Source organism: Falco punctatus (assembly GCF_963210335.1).
Source record: "Falco punctatus genome assembly, chromosome: 4".
NCBI classification, from domain to species: domain Eukaryota; kingdom Metazoa; phylum Chordata; class Aves; order Falconiformes; family Falconidae; genus Falco; species Falco punctatus.
The window spans coordinates 38296859-38319598 of NC_137583.1; the positions used below are offsets into that span (position 1 = coordinate 38296859).

At 52.1% G+C, this 22740-nt stretch overlaps 1 protein-coding gene across 4 annotated transcripts in view; it reads right to left on the reverse strand.

Moving 5' to 3' along the window:
* The window catches only part of RAB11FIP3 (RAB11 family interacting protein 3), a 77951-nt gene that overhangs the window by 18937 nt on the left and 36274 nt on the right, over window positions 1-22740 (reverse strand). For all 4 annotated transcript variants that reach the window (XM_080383534.1, XM_080383536.1, XM_080383535.1 and 1 more), the window contains 3 exons: window positions 20699-20790; window positions 7196-7383; window positions 3944-4117 (listed from right to left, as the gene is read on the reverse strand). In XM_080383534.1, coding sequence (XP_080239660.1) covers window positions 3944-4117; window positions 7196-7383; window positions 20699-20790 — 454 coding nt within the window. The remainder of the gene's footprint in view (window positions 1-3943; window positions 4118-7195; window positions 7384-20698; window positions 20791-22740) is intronic.

A 22740-nucleotide genomic window follows, 5' to 3' on the forward strand; every position in this document is an offset into this window, starting at 1 on the left:
CTGGAGTTGCTATAAATGAGCAGGACTTCCATCACCCTCCTCCTGGAGCAGCTGAGCTTGGCCCACATTTCCAAGCCCACATGCCAGCCAGCTCTTGTGGAGGACCCCCTGAGAGCCCAGGGACGGCGAGGTGCATGCTTTCCATGAACCCACATCACTACACAGTCTATTTTCTGGCACGATCTTCCAAGCACCCTGTCTCAGGAGGCTCTAGCAATGGTCCTGGTTTGCCTCGGTAAATGCAGCCTGAACTCACACACCACCGGCCAGGGTGCTGCGAGTGTGAGCCAGACCCTTTGGTCCCTCACACCACTTTCTGATGGAAGGCTTTAAAGCCACAGCAGCTGTGCTGCTGCAGACCCACCGTCAGCAGCACACGGCGTCAGATTTTCATTGCAAAGAGCTTTGAAGATAAGCTCAAAAAGGTGGTTGCAATTCAATCGCTCTCTCCTACAAAGGGAGGCACAGAGAAGCTAAGCAGCAGCGCTGCCTTACTGTAGGATAGGGAGCATCTTTTGGCAAGGGGACATGGGGGTCTACAGGATTTTAACAGCTTGGGAAGCTAACAGGTCCCATCAGCTTTTTGTTTTCAGCTGCTGACATGGAAAGCAAGCTGCCGAGGCATTCACCGACACATGGCAAACCAGAGAACCATTTCCCCCACCTGACATGACTTGGGCAGGACGGAGTTTGGCCAAGGGATTCTGAACAGCAAAGAGTCTGTGTTTCTTTGGGGCCAAATATATAGCACAAATCCTTTCTGCGGGAAAACATGCTTCTGGAAGCCACTGACTTTAATCAAAGAAAGGTTAATAGTGAAAAAAACAAAGCAGTTCAATAAGAAAGACAGGTAAAGGTGTGAGCAAACACAAGCAAGCTTAAAACCAAAAGGCATCTGAAAGGGCTAGTCAACCCCGTGATACAGATACACACTGGCAAGTCCTGGCCCAGGAGATGCTGAGTGCGTGAGACACCCCAGGAGGGGTCTCCTGGCCCAGCACCTTTGCACAGCCTCTCACTGACATTTTTGGTTGCAGTGGGGCGTCAGCAGCCCAGCCACCCCCAGGGCTAGGCCTCTGAGTTTGTGCTGTCTGTACAGTATTTCCGAGCCCTCTTAGAACGGGCAAGTGGACAACAGTAAATGCCAAATTGCTCATCACTTCCCATTCCTGGAAAAAAAAAACAACCCACACCACCCAAAGGAACATCCCTCCTACCCTCCAGGGCAGGTCTGGACCCAGGACGATCATTAGCCACCAGCGGTCGGTTCGGTCGCTCCGGCTTTGCACGGGGTAAGAGGTGACAGCAGCTTTGTGGCACCTGGAGGAAGCGCTGTGCCCTTTCCGGGGCTCTGCCCCAGCGCCGGGCTGCACGTGAGCCCTCTCGGGGAGTCTTCCTCGCCTCCGCCGGGAGGCAGAAACGGCTCACCCAGCTGGGTGCATCCCCGGGCAAGGTGGGAACCCGAGTCATTAATCAACATGGGAGAAGAAGCGCAGAGGAGAACCCACAGGCCAGCCTGGCAACTCTTCGGGTGCGTGCAGATACACTTGGCCTCTGGCTGCCTTGGTTGCTTGCCCGTGGAGTGGGCGAGAGCTGAAACCGCGCTGTGCCTCGGGGTGCCCCCACCTACCCTCGTGGCACGCCGCCACGCGCTGCGCCGTACGCAGCCCTCCGGCCTCCTCCCTCCAACTCGCGGAGTAACGTTCGCCTTCCACAGGGCATCGGTGCTTCCTGACAGGGCACGGCGGCAGCGGCAACGGGCGCATGCGGGGAGCTTTCCTTTCCGTTGCCATTTGTTTCCCAACAAGTGCTGCAGAGGGACCTGCTGCCAGACGGACGTGCCAGGGAAGAGGCGGCAACCCAAGAGGAGGGACCACAACACACACGCAAGGACTAAGCAGGAAAATGCAATATCCCATCGCGTTCCCTGGAGGCTCTTGGGTTTTGTGTTAGACCTCCGGTGAAGATCTGGAGCTGTAGCAGGAAAATTTGTCGACGTTATTCCTGTTTAGAGACACTTATAACACGGAAAGGCTACGTGGCGATGTCACCTCTTAAAAGTGATGCTGTTCCTCATATTCAAACCACAGCCCCAAAAAAAAAATAGTAATTCAGCCTGAACCAGTGATATCCTGTAGTTCTTTAAGGTTTCGCTACATTTAAACGCACTGGGGCAGCGGGGCTTTGCTCAGAAAAACAGCCCAATCCCATAGAACAATCAGCTAAGGACCTACGCTTGCGCAACAGTAATCCAAGGTAAGGGCTAGACCTGAAAGGCATGAGGAAATCCTCTGCATTCTTTACTCTGGAGGTACTGCAGGCTTTGTCTGCAGCCTGCCTCCCTAGCAAGCCTCAGCAGTGAGTCTCCAGCACAAACCACCATGAGCTGCGTGGCCACGTGCCGAGTGAGACCCTCCCAGCAGAGGAAAGATGCTGCGGAGCATGATCGTGTGGATAAGATCCAAAGAGACAGAGCAGCAGAGGGGAGGCGGTGCCCTGCCAGAGCAAGATCTGAACACTGGGAGTGGAGGCAACCTGGGAGCTCCAGGCTGATATTAAAGAAAAAGTTGCTGATTGCAAAGCTCTTTTAGCTGAGTTTTTTTCTTGCCAGGAGCCTTCTGGACTAGGTTGGAGGCCCACCCTCAAGGAGGAACTCAAAATGAACACCAAGGCTGGTTTTTATCTGAAGAGCACTTCCCACGCTGCAGCACCAGTGCAGCCAGCCACGCTCGGCACCTCTGCACAGCACAACCAAAGGGCGGCCACAGATGAACGATGTGTCCCTTCCACTGCCGGGCATCCCATCACATCAAGCGCTGGAGCACTGGTCTCCCGAGGTAATGGGTTAGGCATGCTTCACAGCAACACGCGGCTGTTGCAGGTTTAGCTAACAGCTTCGGGACTGCTGCTGCACCAGCAGAAAAGACAGCCAGCCCTGACCGGCAGCAAAGCGCAGGTGCGGAGATCTGACAGCACTCCTTCCCAGACAGCCCTGGGCAACCAGAATTGCCCAAACTCTATGAAGGGCTTTGGGAAGCTGGTAGAATATAGGTAGACAGCAAAAAAAATATAAAAAAATAATGCTATGACATGTTTATCCTGCTGCAGAAAGTCACAAATGTGTATGATCCCAAAGGAAAAAAAGTACGTTCTTGTCTTCAACAGAAGCGTGTGGCTGGCAGGGACCGCTCCTGCCTCATGCAGAGATGCACTGCCCAACAGAGCAACGTGTCGCTGGTGTCACCTGTCAGCACAAAGACTCGGTGGGCTGCAGCAGTGGATGATCGTTCCAGCTTTTACTTTTTTTCCTTAGAAAGGATTGACGGGTTCTGTACTGTCATACCAGCTCCTCAGTCCACCCTGCACGGGCTGGAAAACCAACATGTGCCCGGTTGCAGACTCTAATGCAAGGAGTGCAGGAAAATGCTACAGCCTGCTTCTTGCTCCACATATCCCTTCGGCTGGCTGGAGAAGGAAGGCTGCTGCAGCTTGTGCAAATCCAACCAAACATCATATCAAAGCCAAAAATACAAGCACAAAAGAGAAAGAAAAAGAAAAAGCCATCCAACTTTTTTTATCTGGGGTAAAGCTGCACGGTGGCTCTCTCTACTGGAAGGTTCTGCGAGATGCCGTATCGCTAATAGTGGGAACGTGATGCTGTCCTGGAGACATGTGAAATGCAGACTGCTCTTTCACCTGCTGCCGGGCATTAGTGCCTCTGGATGGGAGGATGTGTACTGTCCAGGAAAAGGAAAGATTGAGGGAGGCAACTCCTCTTCCAAGCCAGTTATCCTGTTGTATCCAAAGTTTGCCAGGAACTCCCTCTTGCAGGCCAACTAGCGTGCAAACCCAAAGGAAACAACTCTCTCACACACAAAGCATAGGTGAAGAGCTAAGCAACTGAAAGCGGTTAAAACATTGCCAGCACTGTGCGGGGTGTTACCTGGGAGAGAGGAACGAGGAGCTGTTAAAGCTGCTTTCCCCATTACACAAGCTGTCCGAGAACAAATCTGCTTCATTCCCTTCTCCATAATCCTCAAAATGCTCCTCTCTGCTAATGACCGTAACGATGGAGTGGCTGAGGTCCGAGCCCAGGGGCAGGTCGTGCGGATGGGATCTGTGGGAACAGAGGGGAAGACGTTAGAGAGCGGCCACCACAGCAACTTTTCCGACTGCATCCCATACATCTGCTTTCCAAGTCACGCCTCCCACGCTGGCAGACCAGGCTGCCCTTCCTTACAGTGCAATTCACCCTGTGCCTTGAACACTGAAGGGGCAGCCCCGGCATCACTGGGAAGTTTACAGCAATTTTTTTTTTACAACAAACTGTTGCTTTTTCACGCAAGCTCCCCTGGCAGCTGCGACAGAGGATTTGGGGGCAGCAAGACTTGCAAGACAGTGTTGCAGGGTTAGTGGCAAGCCCTTGCATGGCCCAGCCACAACTGAAAGCAAAGAAAAAGCTCAGCATGTCCCAAACACACCCTTAGTATGTTTTGAAATACACCACCCGTCTATGTGCCAGGCTCACACTTGCTTATTGCTGTATAATCCTATCAAGAGCCCAGCACCAGGGTTTAACACTCTAACACCGTCCCACCCCCCTTCCACGACACAAATCCTGGCCGTTACAGGCTGCCAAACCCGGCAGCCACAGACCCCCCGGCAAGACGAAGGAGCCCCTTCCCTGCTCCTGCTGGGAAAACACTGTATGCACTCATGACAATCTTGGAGGGGGGAATGCCGTTTCATGTGGTTTTAACACTGGATACAGAAGGCTGTAGTGTCTTAAGCATCAGCATAAATCCCAAATACACTCGGCACAGGTCCTGGGATGTCTCTTGCTTCGGAGGGGACACAGCTCAGCACAGCAGTCATTGCTTCTGCGTCTTTCTGCGTGCGCAGTGTTCATTGTATGAAGTCAAACCACCACAGCAGTATGGGCATGCTCTCACGGACCTTCCTGCCCAGGACTGCAGGGGGTTTAACATAAAGCTGGGGGGAAAAGGCAGGGGGTATTTGTAAGAACCAGACTTGAAAGCAGCCCAGGTGTCCACGAGCCACAGGTCTGTGTTTTGAGGGGACTAGCACTGCTCTCCTCTGCAAAATTCAATGCTCTATAACCCCTCCCTCCCCGTTGCATTATTGTAACTAATATTGCAGGCTATACCCCCACCTTCATTCACTTGCTAGGAAAGGGAAAACGGGGTATGACTGGATTGCTGTACTAAATCAGAAAGAAAAAAGATTACAGATAAGTCATTTACAACAAAAACCTGTACCATCTGAAGGATTTGCCCTTATCCTGCTAATAAAAACATGTCAACCCTCCAGCCAAAATAGGAGCAGATCTCTCTTTAACCGCAGACAAGTCCAGTCCAGCTTGCGGGCATCTGTACATCCTCCCTGCGCGCTTGAGAAGCGGCGTTATTCCCGCAGCGGGATCCATCAGAGCCCATCCTCCCCAGCGGTGAGTCAGACGCTGCACCCAGCAGACCATTGCCAAAAGCATCGGAAATCTCTCCAAGAATAGAAGACAGGGGGTGGAATTTTGAACTCCCAAGCAAAACCCAACCCCACATCTCTAAATTTGGGGCTGTGGTTTGACAAGCACCGTACAGAAGCAGATCTGATCAGGCACCTGGAAACCCCTCAGCCAGGGATGCTTCGGGCAATAAACTATGAGTATTTCATCCACACCTACCAAAAAGCAGCGTTGAAGCTCTGATTCAGTCCACCGGCCGTGCTGGTTGCACTGTGCTTACTAACTGTCCCCTGGAAGAGCTCGGAGCACCAGAGGTGTAAAACTGTTGTCCTGCCTGGGGTTTGGTGGCACCAAACCCAGCCCCCAACAACTTGGGAATAGAATTCCAGAGGTTTCCATCTCAAGCCTTCCAAATCTTTAAGCCCAATGAATATTCTTCTTGATATTTTTGGCTACCTGGAATTGGCAGACATTTAGGACACCTGGCAAGAGGTACCGCTGCGCTGGGACTGAGCACCCGAAGGACACCCAACCTCCCCAGGCCCACACTGGGAATAGCAGGGAAGCCCCATGAACAGCTTAATCTTAAAAAAAATCCCGAGCAAAGTCTTTTGTACCTACAGGCAGGTGAATCTGAGGCACAGCATTTTCCCCAAAGGATGGGAGCGCACGCAGGCTGCCATGACCCCTCCAGAGACCCTCCGCTCGGTGGCCGGGGAGCTCAGCAACCGATTATATCCCAATTTAACTGTCACTGAGCTGAACGCGCTTGGGCGAGGAGAGCCTAGCCAGATAATCTCATTTTTTCTCTAATCCACAGCACCCTTTCAGCCCCAGCACTGAGTGCCCAGCAGCACTGACTCTGCATCTCTAACGTCCCCAGACATGATTTTGGGGTGGGAGAGAAGCTTGGTGCTTTCTAAAAGCAAAGGGAACTGCAAGTACTCACCAGAGCACCAAGCCTGGGTGACGTGTTTTGGGCCAAAAACATTCTGTGCATTAGCAGACCTTAAGCGATGATGGTCCCAGAGGTTTCAGTGCAGACCGGTGCTCTCGGGTCAGTATTAAAGGAGCTATTCCCTCCCCTCCTGCCCGCCAGCATCCCAGTTTCACCCCAAAAGCCACTTTTCCTGCAAAATCTAGGGAACGAGGCGGGCCCAGGAGCAGTTTTGCCAGCAGCGGTTCAGAGCTGGGGAAGGAGATCTTAACTCACACTTCGGTGCTTCAGGCACAAGTTTGAAACTAGTTATTACAGGAGGTGGTTGCACATCAAAGGGCACACGCATGTTTAGGTAAAACAAGAATACGATGAGTTCGCCTCCTGACTTGAAAATTATATGTTGTGTTTCTGGCTTAAGTGATAGATTAAAAACTGCAAGTATTTCAGGTGTTTGGATCATCTGAGAAGTTATTTTAGAGGTTAAAGATGCTAATGAGGCTACAGAAGTTCTCCCAAGGCAAGCAACAATTAACTCAAAGAGATTGCCAGGCCGAGCTCCAAAACAGCCTACACACCATGCAGCCTAATTATTATCATTATTCTTAAAGAAGAGCTATTTTGGTCTTGCATGAAGTTACAAATACAAAGAACAAACCAACCAGTTTCAGCAAGACAGACCCAGCCCACTTTATTTTTAAATCCTCAGGCTGTCTCCCTTGCTCCTCATCTGCTCCTGGTTTGCCAGCTTCCAGCCCCTCGCCGTCCCCACTCACCCATGCTCCGGCTCCTCGATGGGATCCGTGAACTCCGAGTGCACAGTGGAGTCGATGGCACTGTCTGTTTCTACCTCGTCGTGCATCTCGTGATGTACTAGTGTGCTGGTGTCTTCATCCGTGAAGGTTTCGCACTCGCTGTACGTGCTCTCTGAGCCCATGTACGCACTGTCAGTCACCTCATTTGCCTGCCAGAAAACACAAGAGGACAAAAATAAGATAGCATAGCTATGTGGTTTTGTTGCAGAGCAGGACAAAACATGTGTGAGGCAGCTAATTACTGTTGTGTGTTGAATTTCTGTGCTTAGAAATCCAACCTCCTAAAACCAGCGTGAGCCGTACCCCACGTCCCGCTGCTGCTCTGGCTCCAGGTCCAAGGACCGAGTGCCGCTCCGGCTGCGCCACAGCCTTTGGCCGCGCATGATTTGCAGAGTTTGGAAAGCAGGTTACAGAAATACATACTAAGTAAGAGTTGGAGGGAGGTTTTGCTGTGAGCAAGTATGGATTTGTTGAGTCCAGGAGGAATTACCCACTGCTTACTCTGCGGTTCTGACCACCGTTGCTTTCACCCACTCCATTTTAAGGGGACACTATTAATCTGAATTCTCTGCAAACACCACCATTCAAAAGTAACAGTTAGCCCTTAAAGCACTTTCCCCTCCGTCTAGTAATACGAGGGCACCTTCCATCCCTCAACAGAAAATAAGCTGGTTTATAAATCTTCATTACAGTGTCTAATTTGCAGGGACTCAGAGCAGGGCACTCAAATAATCTCCGCACTCCAGCTGAACAGCATCTCGACTATTTCGCACTGCTTCGCCACATCCAGCACCTGCAGCAGGCTCTAGGAAAGCAGCACAACGTGATTTTGAAGCCACCACGCTATGAGCCAGGAGGACCAGGTTTTCCTCCCAGTTCTGCCCCTCAGGCAGGTGTTATCTTGGTCCTGCCTGCTTGCTCGCACCCGTGGGCAGGGACGGCTCTCCCTGGACACCCACAGTGCTGAGCCCAGAGCCACCCCGATGTTCGGAGGAGAACCGTTGGGAGCACCAGAAGGAACACCATCCTAAAGCAAAAGCTCTTGTTACCCATCAAAGTGCCAGCTCATTTCCCAGCATTTATGGGATTTCCCCAGCGCACCTCAGAAGAATTCAAATAATTTTTGGCTCTGGGATCGCAGTTGCGGTGGGATCTGTGAGTGCCAGCGCTGAGCTCCAGCTGATCCCCTGTCACCAGAGGTGTTGGGCACAGGGACGGGAGCCCTCCTGCCTGGCCTCAAGATAAAGAGACACCCATGAAAAGCCGTTTGCTCCATCTGAAGTTCACCCAATGGAATCAAACTGGCTCAGCTGCTGGCTGCACCCCCTCCAGCAGGGCAAAGCGGCGGCATTTTGAACGCAGGCACCAACACTGGAGCAAACCTCTCTTCCTCCACACAGAGCAGCTTTCAGGGCTTTTTCCAAGGATTTTTGAGAAAACTATTTCTCAAAGCCCTGCATTACAGCAGCTGGAAAGAAAACACATAGACGTACCACCCTTGGGACAGCAGAACGAAAAGCTGCGTTAGAGCTGTTCATCTGAAGCAGGGTGTACGTGTGCATTTGGGCAGCAGGAGAGCACCACGCTGAGACACAAACGTCCCACTGCCATTCTGTTACCTAGAATTTGCAAACGCTGCTCTCACCGGCCTGATTCTCCTCTTTCAGGAAATGCTTTGCAGCCCAAAGAACTTCTGCAGCTGTCACTGTCAGCACAACCAACACCTCGTTTTGTTTCACCCACAAATTCCCAGGCTGCCCCAGCACGTGCAAGGCGCAGAAGAGATAGCAAGGACTTGTACAGGTGCCCAGAAAACCTCGAAGGGATGGAGAGAGAATTACTCAGCAGCGGTTCTTATTCCACAGGGACACTGGGGAGCCGAGCAAAGCGACCCAGGCAGCACCCTCGCTGCGCTCCCTGCTGCGGGCTCTCACCAGTCCCTGCGCCAGCTGAGCATGCTCAGCTGGGTGATGGATGGAGACAACCAGCCAGGAGCCCCTCTGGGAAGCTTGGTTCAGCTTTCGTGGACCCACGCTGACTTACAGGCACCAACAGCTCTCTAGGAAGTTAAACGTGACATAAACCTTCATGAAACCAGTCTGAAGTCAGCATCAGAAGGAGGCAGGGCTGTTTAAATGAACTGGGTTCAGAGGACAGGCTGCTGTGGCACATCATCCCTGGCACAGGAGAAGGCAGCTTTCACTAGCTTCAAGATGAAAACAAAAGCCTCCTAAAACACCCACCCACCTTAAAAAGCATAAATCAAGCAAGACTACTTATATACCTAAAGCCGGGGACTTATTTAAGTGCTTTACTGGATTTGTGCACTACCTAGAAACACTGTTCAGGCTCTTAATACTTGAGCAGAAGGAGGATGAGGCGATTGGGAAGCGGAGGCTTGCTCTGCCAGCTTGCTATGGACACACGAGGACATCGCAACATCCCTGAGCCCGGCAGCTCCCTCCCCAGCCTCCAGAGGAAGGGGTGCTCGGGCAATTCTGAGTGCTTTTTCCAAGCTATTTGCAGCGTACACCAAGTTTAGGAGAGGTCAGGCTTCAGCAGAGTGGACAGTGTTGTGCTGCATCATCGCTTACGTTTTGGGCTGGGGGAAAAAACCCACCTCCAGCCCAGACTGCAGGTCCCCAGCGCTCACAGCAGTGATGGTGCTTCGTGCACGGCTCTGCCGGCGGGAAGCAGTGGGGACCCGATGCAGCAGAGAGGGCTCAAGAGATGACAGCAGCCATCCACATCTGCGGATTTCCCTGCCTGCTTCAAAGGGATACTTTTTACCTGTCCAAAAAAGATTTAATGCCAAACTGGAAATTATCTAGCTTGCAGACCGCAAAGTAAATGCTGCTTTTTTTTTTTTTTTAAATCCAAAAAACCAACGGGAAAGCTTAAATTTAAGTATCAACTGAAGTATTGTAATGAGCATAAAGTAAAGGCAACTATTGCAAAGAAACCAAAAAAACCCAAAACACTCCAGCCCACAAATAATTTGATTAAAACACACCCTGTTATGGTTTGGAGCTGACCCTCTCGACATGAAGCATAATCAGGAGCTGAACGGCTCAGGGCATCAGGGCCCCTCAGATGATTTGTCTATCAAATTGTTACAAAACATCTTATTGATGGGAAATACCAGTACAGCCACGCTGAATGAGGGAGCAAGCCTTTAGAGGTAGAATAGCCACCAGAGCAGGACGTTAGCCATCCTCCTTCAGCCATGCTGAGGACGTGCAGCTATCTATTTTAAATAATAATAATAAAAAATTTAAAACAAGCCTTGTAACACAATTTTCAAACTTCCCTTGTATTTAGCAAAGGAGAAACTTTTTTCTCTTGTAATATTAGCCTAGACGAGAATTCAAATCCAAGAGCCCTGTTAAAATTAAACCTACCTGGTCAATGAGTTAAGAGGCAATTGAAACTGTAAACAAAGTCTTTCTCCTGAGCATGAGCGTGGAGAACTTTGCTTTACTTTTCAGCACAGATTAAGTAACTAAGCTAAAAGATGCAAGGAAGAGATAGGCAAAACAAGGGGACTTAGCTAAGGTATGACCTGAAAAGGCAAAGCAAACCCAAGCTGCAGTGCCCTGGGCAAAGGTGCAGCTGCAGGGTGCAGGACGCTGCTCTTCACCGCCCCAGGAGCAGCTGGTTTGTGCACTGACCCTTCAAGCCCCCCTGTCACATCTCTCGTTTGGCCAGGTTTGCCTTTCTGTGAGCAGGCAGAAAGCAAACCCTTCTTCCAGATTAAAAACCCCCACGGTACACTTCAAGACGTCCTGGGCTTGGGACAGCCAGGCCAGGCTACAAATGCCCCGGGGGACTCGCCAAGGAGGTCCCCACCACGTTCAGAATGGGGCTGGTGTCACCACGATCACTGCATTTTAAGTTTCCATCAAATAAAACGTACCCTTAGACACGTCAGGTAAATCTCAGACCTTAAAACTGGGAGACACGCACACCCACGGTCCCTGAACTGACACAGGATCCTGGTTCCACTGGGGTTCCCATCCTGACACCAGCTCCTCCAGGAGGGACCTCCCCTGGTGCCGGAGCCACCTGCCCGGCTGAGCACAGCCTCGGCCATCCCGGCACATCCCTGCCTGCCCAAAGGGGTTCGGCAGAACGTGGGGATCTGAAAGGCCAGCAGTGACCCCTCCTGCTTCTAAAAAGAAATAAATGGATGAATCAGCGTGGGGGTGACAATGTGCCCAGATCCGACTGGTGAGATGACGAAGCACCTTTAGGAGACTTCTCCAGCAGCAGTGCATCTGCTCCAGTCATTTGATTACACACTGAGTAAAGACCATTGGATTAAATATTTTAAAGAGCCATAAACCCCACACCGATTAAAAAAATAGTCGCTTGAGTATGAGGAGAGGAAACAAGACTATTGGGAGTCACTTGCAAGGTCTAGGCAGAGCCAAGGCAAGCTCTGATCTGTGACGGGCAGAAGCTTTCACCCAGGCTTTGGTAAGGCACTGCCTTGGAGAGGAGGGCAAAGTCTGGCTCCCAGGGAAGCTTCTCCTGGCATGTTCTGCAGGGCTGGTGCTTGTGCCTGGAGCTGTGCCCACATCCCCAGCTCTGCTGTCCTGGGCCACCAGCGCTCAGAAGCTTGGGAGGGGAAGGTCAGGAAGAGGAGAAGGAAAAACAGTGCTGTTTTCCCAGCAAGTGTGAGCCTGTTTATGATAAATGCCCGCTCTGGCAGCACACAGGACAGACAGACCGGCTACAAAAAACAACCTCCAAGGACACCCTGGCTTGCTGCTGACCGCAGCCAGGACCCCGGTGCCAGCCCCCGGCTGGGAACGCTGCCCTGGCTGGAGCCGAGCCAGCACCAGCCCTGCAAATGCCCAGGGACCCCCACATGGATGGTGGCTGCAGGACAGGCTCTGTCTGGAGGGAGGAGGGATACAGGAGGGAGAAGGGACGCAGAGCATCCCACCTGCTCGGTGTGGCATCCCAGCACGCATGGGTAGCCCGGCACGGCTCACAGTACTGTGGCATCAGCCTGCTGGGGACACGCACCTGCCCAGTCTCAGAGCAGGCAATCTGTGCTTAAACTGGCTTTAGACCCATGTAAAGCCAGGGGGAAGGAAGGTAAGTTGTGTTTATAGTCCCACCTGAGTCTGCATTAATACAACCACCCCCAAAGCCCTGAAACACCCTGAGGCACCCAGAAATGTGATCCCACATCGAAGGCTGCTACCAGCAGCAAAGCACTGACCTCTTGGCCACAATATTTGCCTCTTCCTGCACATTCGGGCAATGTCTGCTTTTCAGAGAAGCCAGAGAGCCTGTGCTCAGCCTAGGGTGAAGGCATCTTTCACAACACAGCCCCTGAAATTGGCTTTTGAGGCTGCTACACTCAATAACACCCCTCAAAAGTCAGCAAGAGAGCCACACTGCATCTGTTGGAGCAAATCAAAAACACCCCCCCCCCAAAAAAAAAAAAAACCCCAAACAAAAAGCAACTCACAAGACACCAGATCTTGCAGACTGCCCTTGGCACCCCGAAAGCCTGCAGCCACTGTCCCTCCTGGTCCAGCTCCCCCAGGAAGAGCCATGCAGAGAAGACTATGAAGATACTATCATGTGCACACCTTTCACGGACTGCAGGGAGGAAAGACCATTCCTAAACATGCTGCACATGCCAACATACTCGGTAAGAAAACAGCAAGCGGTGGAGTCGGGTGGATGCTCAGCCCCTCCAGGGCTGGGAGCAGTCCCCGGGGCCGGAGACTTGCCTTCCTCTAGAAACCCAACCCCTCCTCCTTTCACGTTAGCACTCAGAACCCACCTGCGGGCACATCGCCTCCTCGCCCAAGTCAAACGCAGCTCCAGGTGTGCCCACCGCCAGGAGCCACCGGCTGCTTCTGCAAGGCAGGAGGGAAACAAAGTCCAGGAGATGCTGGGCGTGAGGCTTACTGACTCAGCGCCGTCCGAACAGAGTGCCTTTTGTTCCTGACCTCCCAGCCTCCACCATAAGGAGAGGCGAGTAACGCACACCTCCCCGCCAGCCCCCCCCATTACGTGAATGCCAAAATAAAAGCAACGCAACGGCCAGCCCCACGCCAGGTGCACACGCTTTCTTCCCCCCTGAAACCACCGCCCATTAAAAAAGTTAATTTTGAAGAAGACCTATGGAGGCTTCCAGGCCTTATCTCATCCTTCCTGATATTTCTGGTGAATATTTAAGCACGAAATGACAAATTCCTTCCTTACAGCTACAAATAGAAAAATGAATAAAGCTTGCCTTGCTCACCAGGGGAAGATCAGGAGCACTTTGCTACTGATAAGCAACCTCAGTCACCACTGGGGTGACTCAGACGGCAATCTATGATAGGCAATGACAATACTGGCCACAAAGAAGAGCCGGTGCTTCGGTCACAGGTGCTAACCAAGTTTACAAACACACCAACCCCAGCTCTGCATTACCCTCACCCAAGCAGCTGCTTTCTGCAGACGCAGGAGCCCCACCGGAACCAGCACCACAGGGTGACCTGATCCACAGAATCCTCCCTTCCCACAGCAGCCACTGGCACATAAAGTCCTCGACAGTGGATAGTTTGCAGTGCACCGCTCAAACCCCTAAGTTTTGAGAGTTCTGTCTATTTTTCCGTTTCCTCTCTACAGAGACTTCACATGCTTCAAACTTCAGACTCCCTTAATCATGCCTGTCTAGCATAAACAAACATTTCCTCCCATTACCTTCATAAATTACATGTTCTCATTTCCTCCGGGTTATCGTTGCTCTCCTTTGGGCCACATCCTTCCCGAAGCACAGTGCCCCGAGCAGGACCTACTACTCGGCAACACTGACTGGAAGCATCTTCCACCTTGATAACCAGTTGACCTTCTGTGCCGAGTCCAAAGGCAGCAGGGACGCCTGCTAACAGGCACGGCAGCAGGGGGGTTACCCTTTAACCCAAGCTCTCCTCCTTGCTCTGTTCCAATCTGCTACTCAGCTGAGCAGGTCGTAGCCCTTTTGCTCCCCCAGCTCCTCCGTGCGTGCCACAGGACCTCCGGGAGGTGTAGCACCACTGTGAGGAGCCCAAAGTCAGATACCCCTTACAGTAAAGCTAATTAGCAAACCCCAGCCGCTGCCAGCCTTTCAAACTCTTACGGAGACCCCTTTGCTTCCCACGCCGCCTGGCCCACTCGCAGGCTCCTGCCGCTGCTGCTCCCCGTGCCCAGCCTGCCCGGCGTGCTGCAGCCCAGCCTCCCACCTCTGTCCGACGCGCTGCGCTGGTGGCTCAAGATAAGGCTTCAAGGTCTTTGTTTTCCAAACTCATTCCAACCTATTTTGTGCAAGGCAAACACTTCAACTAGGACCTTTCCAGACCAGCAAAGACATTTCTCATGATAACCCTGGACTAAAGTCCTGCCCCCTGGGACACTTGTGCCAATTAACACTCCCATCCTTTCCTCTAAGCAGTACTGAGTCTATACAACATATGAATTTCCTTTGTATTTTCAGGCTTTTTGTTACTGAGTTACCACCACGGACTGATTTTGGAGTTCAGTCCGAGCAGTTTTAGTAATCCAATTACCATATTTTCTTGTGCCTAATCAATACAAAGGTAATACAGACTGTTCACTTGTTTGCTGTGAAAATGTGCTGCACACATGCGAATGGCACGGGCAGCTCCCCTCGCCTCTCCGTGCCCAGGAGCAGAAAGGCCTTGGGGATGGTGTGGGACATCGCTCAGGGCTCCATGTGCTTCCCCAAGGGACAGGCAGATGAACAGACATCGAACCGCAGCTGTTACATCTCACACCCTGCAGTTCTGGCCACCTACGAGATTTCGAGTGCAGCAGCTGTTTAGGACAAAATTAACACCAATTCCAGCAGCCAACTTGGAGAGGGATTTGCGATTTCCTTTCATTCAGGCACGACAATGCTTTTGGGTCAGCCTCGTGACCAGAAGTCCATTGAGGCCAGTCCTTCCAGGGAGGGGAACAGCACTGGTAAAGAAAGCCTAAGCCAAGGGGTGAAGAGCTGCGGTCTTCCCATGCTGTTGTCTCATCTCCATCTTCCCATCCCCATTGCTGCTGCAGTGGTACAGCAGTGCTGGCGTGGCAAAGGGCTGCAGACCTTCATACCTGTGCTAGGGTAGTCAGGGAACAGCCCAGAGTCAGTGGAAGAGCTGGCGAGCTGTACCCCAGCTCTGCCCCTGCGTCGGCAGCTCAGGGGCAGGTTGCCTTTGAAGACTGCAAAGCTTAACCCCATCTTTTCAGAGTAGCTGGCCTCTACCAGACATGCATCTGCTGGTAACAGTGGTATGGAGAGGCAGAGGAGGAAAAACCTCACGTTTGCTGCTTTTGCTGAGGATTGCAAAGTAGGTCCACCACGAAGGTGGAAAACACGTACTCCAAATACTCTGCGCTCACCTCGCACAGCGCTCTGTCTTAGGGAGGGCAAGTATCTTCCTGGTTAGTCTGCAATAAGAAAGGAGGGCTCAGCAAGTCCACTGGGCTACCAGGAGAAGACACAGCAAGTCTACACCAGACTTGTACAACCACTCCACGTGGGCTCATTGCAAAACACAAGCCATGAGGAATAATAGCTGATGCCTCCAGGGAACGGCTCCTGCACACCCAAGTTGCGGTACACCACGCAATCTCAGCAACAGCTTCTGTCTTACCAGCACACAGCTGGAATGCTGCAAGTCTTGGGTCCCCTTTGCAGCTACTCCGAGTAGCTGGAGAAATCCAGCAGTGTGGATTTAAGTTGTCTCACTCTTATTTTTTGCCCTTCAAAAAGCATTAAATTCAATTGTGCCACATGAAAAGAAATTCCAACTTTAACAGACGAAACTGTTCTTTCAGCAGCTGCCAGCTGTGCCTGCGGGCAGGCAGGGTGGAGAGAGGCACGAGTATCCCTTCCTCCCAAAATGCACAAAACTAGATGTGGGACCACTCCAACAACCATTTTACTCCCAAGATCCACCCTTACTGTGCTGTGCAACTTGCTACTGAACATTTAGCCAGAGGGGATATGCCTGGGGGGGCTGAGGCTTGCAGGGTGCCCGCGTGCGTGCCTGTTAGTGCTGCTGCACGCCTGGTTAGCGTTGCTGTTCTGAGGAAGCAAAATTCCCCTCTTGCGGCTGTGCAGGGCTCAGCGTGATGCATATTCCTGGCTGCTAGGAGAGGAGCCACAGCAGCCGCCCAGCAGATGGCAACAGCCCTGCGCAAGGCGCACAGCACCGCACAGCACCACAGCACCGCACAGCATCACCACCTGCCCCGCTGCCCCTGTGCCTTTCACCTACAGCAGCTGCAGCTGCCCTATTTTGCAGATCTCAAAAAAGGCTGTCCTACAACCCTGCTGGCCCAAAGCACGAGTTCCCACAGCTAAAATCAGTATTTGTGCTCTCTGGCGCGCTCCTGGTCAGCCTTTACGGAGCACAGCCTTGCACTGGCTCTGCCTCTCCTCCAGCCTACCTGAGGTTACACGTCCCCATGCCCAATCCCAGCGTAACTCTGGCAGCACACCCCATTTCTGTGGCATGCTTTTGTTTTGAAAGAGTCAACCTTCCTGCTCTGCATCGCTCCATCGGGCTCATCTGCCCCCAAGAGTCAGGGCAGAGCCCTTGTCCTAGGGCAAGGCACAGTGGCTATCAAGAAAGCCAAGTCCAAGTTCACCTTTCCCCCCTGCAGAGCATTGCAAACGAGTCCACGTACCTCAGAACTGAGTCACGAGCTCCATGGGAGCTTGCAAGGGAGGCGAGAACTCCTACCTCCCAGTTAGTCAGCCGCAAAGCTGTGCTGGCCCAGCCCGGGGGAATACAGGCAAGGACCCCGGTGCCTGGACAGACAGACTCCAAGCTCCCTTTACGTAGCTTTTGCAAAGCAAGGGAGCCAAACCCGCTGTCACAATTTTTGGGTGACGTTTCCCTCCAGAAGTAGAAAGCAGTAAGTTTGTCACCCAGCTGCCCTGCAACCACTGCACTTCCACCTCGGTCAGGGAGAAACACGCTACCCGGGACTGCAGGCAGTGAGGTGATGCTCTCCCTGCTCCAGAGCGGGTACAGGGGGTAAGATTCCTCTTGCACGCGTGACAGTGGATTGTGAGGGACTGTGATGAGCCCCCTGCAAGCACAGCTGGGTGCACAAGAAGCCACGTGGCTGCAAGGAACCCAGGCTCCTGCATTTCCAATCCTCTGCAAGCCGCTGTCTCGGCAGAGCCATGCAACCAGAAATCCTCTTTGAAAAAAGTGTAACAGACAGACCTGCCTGCTAGACAGACCTCACAAGGTGCAACAGGAGCCAGCAGCTTCGTGCTGCATCAGGAGCCACGCTAGCGGCTGAATCGTGGAAGTATCTCACATGAACAAGGTCCCTGCGTGAAGCATCAAAGTTCAGACCTCGCCCCCCCCTTTGAGAGGCTTTTACACCCATATTGGAAGGTGCAAGTGTTGGTTCTTCTCTCTATAGAGCAAACACTTGCTGAAAGACACCACTGAGTGGGTACTCAGGGGTTTCCACAGATGTTCAGCTGGCTCTGAGGACAGCCACCAGAAGAGGGGATGAGTCACTGAGAAGGGCAACCTTATTAACAAAGAGAAGACATTTTCATTTAGACTGCTTGAAGCACTTGCTTACACTTGTCTGGGCAAACATTTAGGAGACAAGTTCTCTGTCAAGGCCCCAACACTTGTAAAAGCCAAGCACTCGAGCCGCTGTGATTCCGTGCTGTTTAAGAGGGACCACAGTCGATGGTCCCAACCCGGTACCCACAATCACTCTCAGTACCACGGCACAGCGCCTTCTCCTTCAGTCACCTGTCAGACACCCTCCGGTGTGACACGAGAGGAGGAAAGCCAGCTTTGCTCCTTCACCCCATGGCCCTGCCAAAGCACACGGGGCTCAGCCGGTGCCTGAAGCCCACCAGCTGCATTTTGGGGGCCCAGAAAGAAGCCGTCGTGTTCAGCTGCCCTCTGATCCCACATGGCAGCAAGTTGCAGAGCCGCGTGCTCGCTGTGCACCAGCTTTCCCGGTCTGAAACGGGGACACCTGAGAATACAAACCGCTTTTTGGTGGTGTGGGAGGTCTACTCGGAAGAAAGGCATCACCTTCACTTTTGGAAGGGTGTTTTTTGCCCCCCTCCTCTCTTCCAGCTGAATCCAAGCAAGACGGAATACATACTGGGAAAGGCTATTTACTCTGTTTCTGTCTCAATGATTAGGTGCCTGCTGCACCTAACGAAGAAGGGCCTGCCGGAGCCCTCCCACCAGCAGACAGCTCTGCCAGGCAGGGCAGCACCAGGCTCCGGTGAAAACACACTCATTCGCTGCTCCCAGCAGGATGCTTTGTACGATGGCTTCTCTCACCGCCCCCCCATCCCTGAACCAGCTCAAGCTTTCCAAGGTACCGCACTACAGGACATGTGGCATAAAATGCATGTTGGAAGCTTGCAGCTCAGCTAAACAAGAACAAAAAAACACATGCCCCAAGATGCCAATTTATTTTTACACCCGCAACACTGAGCGGTATTTCTTGATCATGTTCTCATTTGCCGAACCTCTACAAAATCCTTGCAGGCTGGAAATTTTATTTCGAATCATGTATCCAAGACAACAAGGGTAATTCTTTCCTGGCATATTAAACATAGACACGAAGAGAGCTCTGATCTTTGGATGATTACTCTGAATTCATTATAAGAAACCATTTACGGCTTTCTGAAAAGGAGATTTCAGGACTCGTCACCTTTTTCCTTTGGGTCACCTTGTCATTTCAAGGAAATGATGGCCCAGCAGCAGAAGTATTTCATCTCAGCGGGGAACACACCCAGCTTGTTGGTATTCCTGCCCAGAATAGCTTGCAGCGCTGACAGAGCTCATCTATGTTAAATAAGCCCTTAGAAAACATCCCTGCTCTGAATCTCACAGAAGACTGTCCCTTGGTGCAGGTCTGAGGAGCAAAAAGCAAAAGCCCTTGCCTGCACGAGCAGTGGGACGCAGACTGTCACAGACTCTCAACCATTCAATCCAGCGGTTAAAAAGCACATTTGTGACCTTGTACCAGATAGAGAAGGAATAGGAAAACTCACCTCCCTTCCCACCTTCTACCCAGATATTACTGGCTTTTGTAACTACCTTTTCAAAAGGAAAAATAATCCAATATTCAACAGGCCCTTGAAAGCCTTCTAGGGGAGGAACCCAGCTCTTCAGGCTGTGTTCATCCCAGCAGCCCCAAGGGAATAAGGGACTTGCTCAGGGTGACAATGCAAGTCCGCTGACTTGATCCAGAACTGGCTCAAGAGAAAACCTGCGCTTGGCTGGGAAACGGGACGATGACCTGGTCCACTGTCAAGCATTAAGTCGTCAAAGCAAGAGCTTCTAGTAATCATAAGTGATGGACCTGTGCTTCTCACTAATGTGGGGACAACCAGTTGCCCAACACCCAGTTTATCATTAGGAACTCAAACGAATAGCTTGAGACTTTTATCAATGTCACAAGGCCAAAATAACATATTACAGATTATATAAAGCAAAGGCAGATATATTTGCATGCAAACATAAAGGAGGCTGGGAGTCCCTTTGCAAGTGACAATTTGTGTGATAAAAACATCCAGGCTACCAAGACACAAGGGTCAAAAACCTGAAGAGGAGAAGCAGAAAGAAGCTATTCAGTCCCCACATGGGACTAGGGAGCCAGCTGGCCCTTTGCTCTGGAGGCACCTACAGCACCTTCTGCTCCAGGCTGGAAGGCGTGGAGCAGGAACAGAGGAAGCCTACCAAAGCAAGCCCAAATGCCCATCAACACAGAAAACAGGTCGCTGTAGCAGCAGCCTCCTTTCTAGCTGGGGAGAGCAGACACAGGATATCACTGCGATACGCTCCTGGGCTACGGAATACAAAAGAGAACGGAGGGATGGAGGCTGCAACTTCAACAAAAGGAAAAAAACATGCCAAATAAGCATCCTTGATCAAGCCCAGGAATAGAGAGAAAAATCTACGTTTTTGTCTTCTGCTCTGCCTTCTACTGGCCGAAAGGCACCGAGTGCCAATGTCTGACCACTCTGCTGTGCCTCCCAGGTAGGCTCCTGGCTGGTACATCTCAAAATCAGGCTCAGGTTCTCCAACCTCAGGAATTCCAGCAATAAGGCAAGCACAACAGCAGCAGGCACCCTTCCTGCATTGCTAGTGTTTCATCGCAAAAAGCATCTCCCTCTTTCACCAGGGCACCACACTCTGGCAATTCTGCAAGCTAAGACAGCACTAGCTTTGGATTTTTGTTTGAACACCATTTTTAACTTGAACAGCACCAAATGCTTGCTGCAAATTCTCTGGGCCAGTCACCTGCAGATTAAAGGATTTGTCTTCACCACGTGTTAAGCATCCCTGAGCCCTCTCACAGCGAATGCTCTTCTCCCCCAGCCAAACCCTCTGTGCTCAAGTCTCACACTATATCCAGCTGATGTTTGCGGGAGGTTACAGCGCTCATACTTGCCTCAAACGTGACAAAGTCATCAAACTCATCAGGACAGGCCGGGGCTTCCTCCTCAGGGGTATATCCCATATCATACAACTGGCTGTCAGGATCTGCAAAGGAAAGAAAAAAAAAAGAATCACCAAAAGGAAACCTGTACCCTCAAGCGAAGGACAGCGTTGGGAGACATGACAGCAGCAGGACAGGAACTTCCTTTTGCAAGCACCGGTGCCTCCAGCTTTCAGAAAGGATCTCTGCTTCCAGGCATCCCACCACCACCTCGGGTGGAAGGCAACTGGGACGGCTGCTCCTTGGCAGAGGTCCTACGAGGCCACTTGCTGCTCCGACAGGGCTAGCACCTGGATTCATCCCTACCCTGCCATGGTCTTCATTCCTTTTCCTGGATTCTTCCCTATCTCCGTTTCCTACATCCTCTTATTCTTTTCCCAGAAGGCTTTAATCCTGCTGTGGGCAGGGAATACATTAGATCTATGTGTGACAGCCAACTACCATGGGAACCGCAGAGAAAGCAGGCTGCACCGAAGCTTTTATCATCTACTGCTCCTCCCTTGGCCAGCCACATCAGGAGCCATCCTCACAGGCGGACAGGAAAATAGGAGGTTTTCAACAAGATTTCTTAAAAGAAAAAAAAAATTACTCCTCTCACCCCCAAACACCCATCTGCAGCAGAGCGGAGCGGCATTTCTTTGAGCCCTTCAAGCGAGGAAGGGAGCGTAAATTCCCTGTGCTCCCTCAAGCAACAGCTAATGCCTGATCCAGCACACGACCTAGATCACAGGCTGGAAACACCAAATCAAGATCAGATGCTGCAGTCCCAAAATAAATAGCAGGCTCAAACCCACATGCCTTGGAGCTGCAAACGTTGTGGCACTAGGTTTGTCTGATGTCGATAAACTTGGCCGGGCAGAGGAGTCACTATGTCAGCGCTCCTAGGAGAGCTCGGCAGCCGCCCAGCTTTGGGGAGGGACAGGCTCTCCTTTACAGCTGCTGAAGGCAGATGATGGGAGCAGAGCTACAAAGCAGGGTGTGCTTTCTGTGTCCTTCAGAGGCTGGTGGCTTCCCAGCAGGCTGGCGGCACAGCCAATTCCAACAGCTCCCAGGCTCGCGTCCAAGCTGAAGGGGCACGTAAGTCGCATGACGTTTTGCTGCAGCCAAGCGGCACAGCCACCCCGACGGGACCGTACCCAGCCTCTCTCGAAGGGTATATTCCCTATACAGTCACAGATGGGACTCCTGCTTTGGGTCCATCTGCATTCACTATGGGATCTGTCCATCTAGCACAAAGTCAAGGGATTAGGGCACAGGACAGAGTAAGGAGTCACGCTTACAGCAACACCCCTCCCACATGAACACCCTCCCCAGTGCCTCTGTCAGCTGAATGCAAGTTAAATGCAAAGAGAATCAGGGCCTGGGAGATACAGAAGCCACCAACCTGATGGGTACCGGCAGCCCACGGGAGCAGAAGCTGAGCACATAGCACCAAGAAACAAGCCCTCCCCACCCCGTGTCTGGGGCTCCCAGGGGTTAGACTGTAAATCAAACCCAGGAATAAGCCAAATTGCTTTTCCAGAAACCAGCACACGATGCTGTGCTCTACAGTAAGCACACGGCAGGGTCACGGCTTCAGCAGATGACAGGTGCTCTTGTTCACAATTTATGAATTCAATATCCCCGCTGCTCTCCCCGCACCCAGCGGCGGTGCCGCTATGAGCTGCGCTTCCAGCTGCCGGGGCTCCTGCGCAGAACCCCGGGCAAGGCAGCGAGAGAGGCACATGAAAACACTGCTGCCTGAGCACGCTGCTCAAGGCAAGGCAGCCTCAGGCCACCCCCTACTCTAATGAAGGGGTTTAGCACTGAAGTATCTTAGGACTGCATGCTCCCTCTCCTCAAACGTTACCCTGTCCCCACCCGCACAGCTCTACCCGTGGGTCTGAGCCTGCAAGCGGGAGGAGTTTTCCCATTAGTTATCCCTGTTGCTGTTCTGGGATTTGAGAGCCTCCTTGCTGACAGCAGGGAGGACCGAGGGGATGGGGACAGGGACC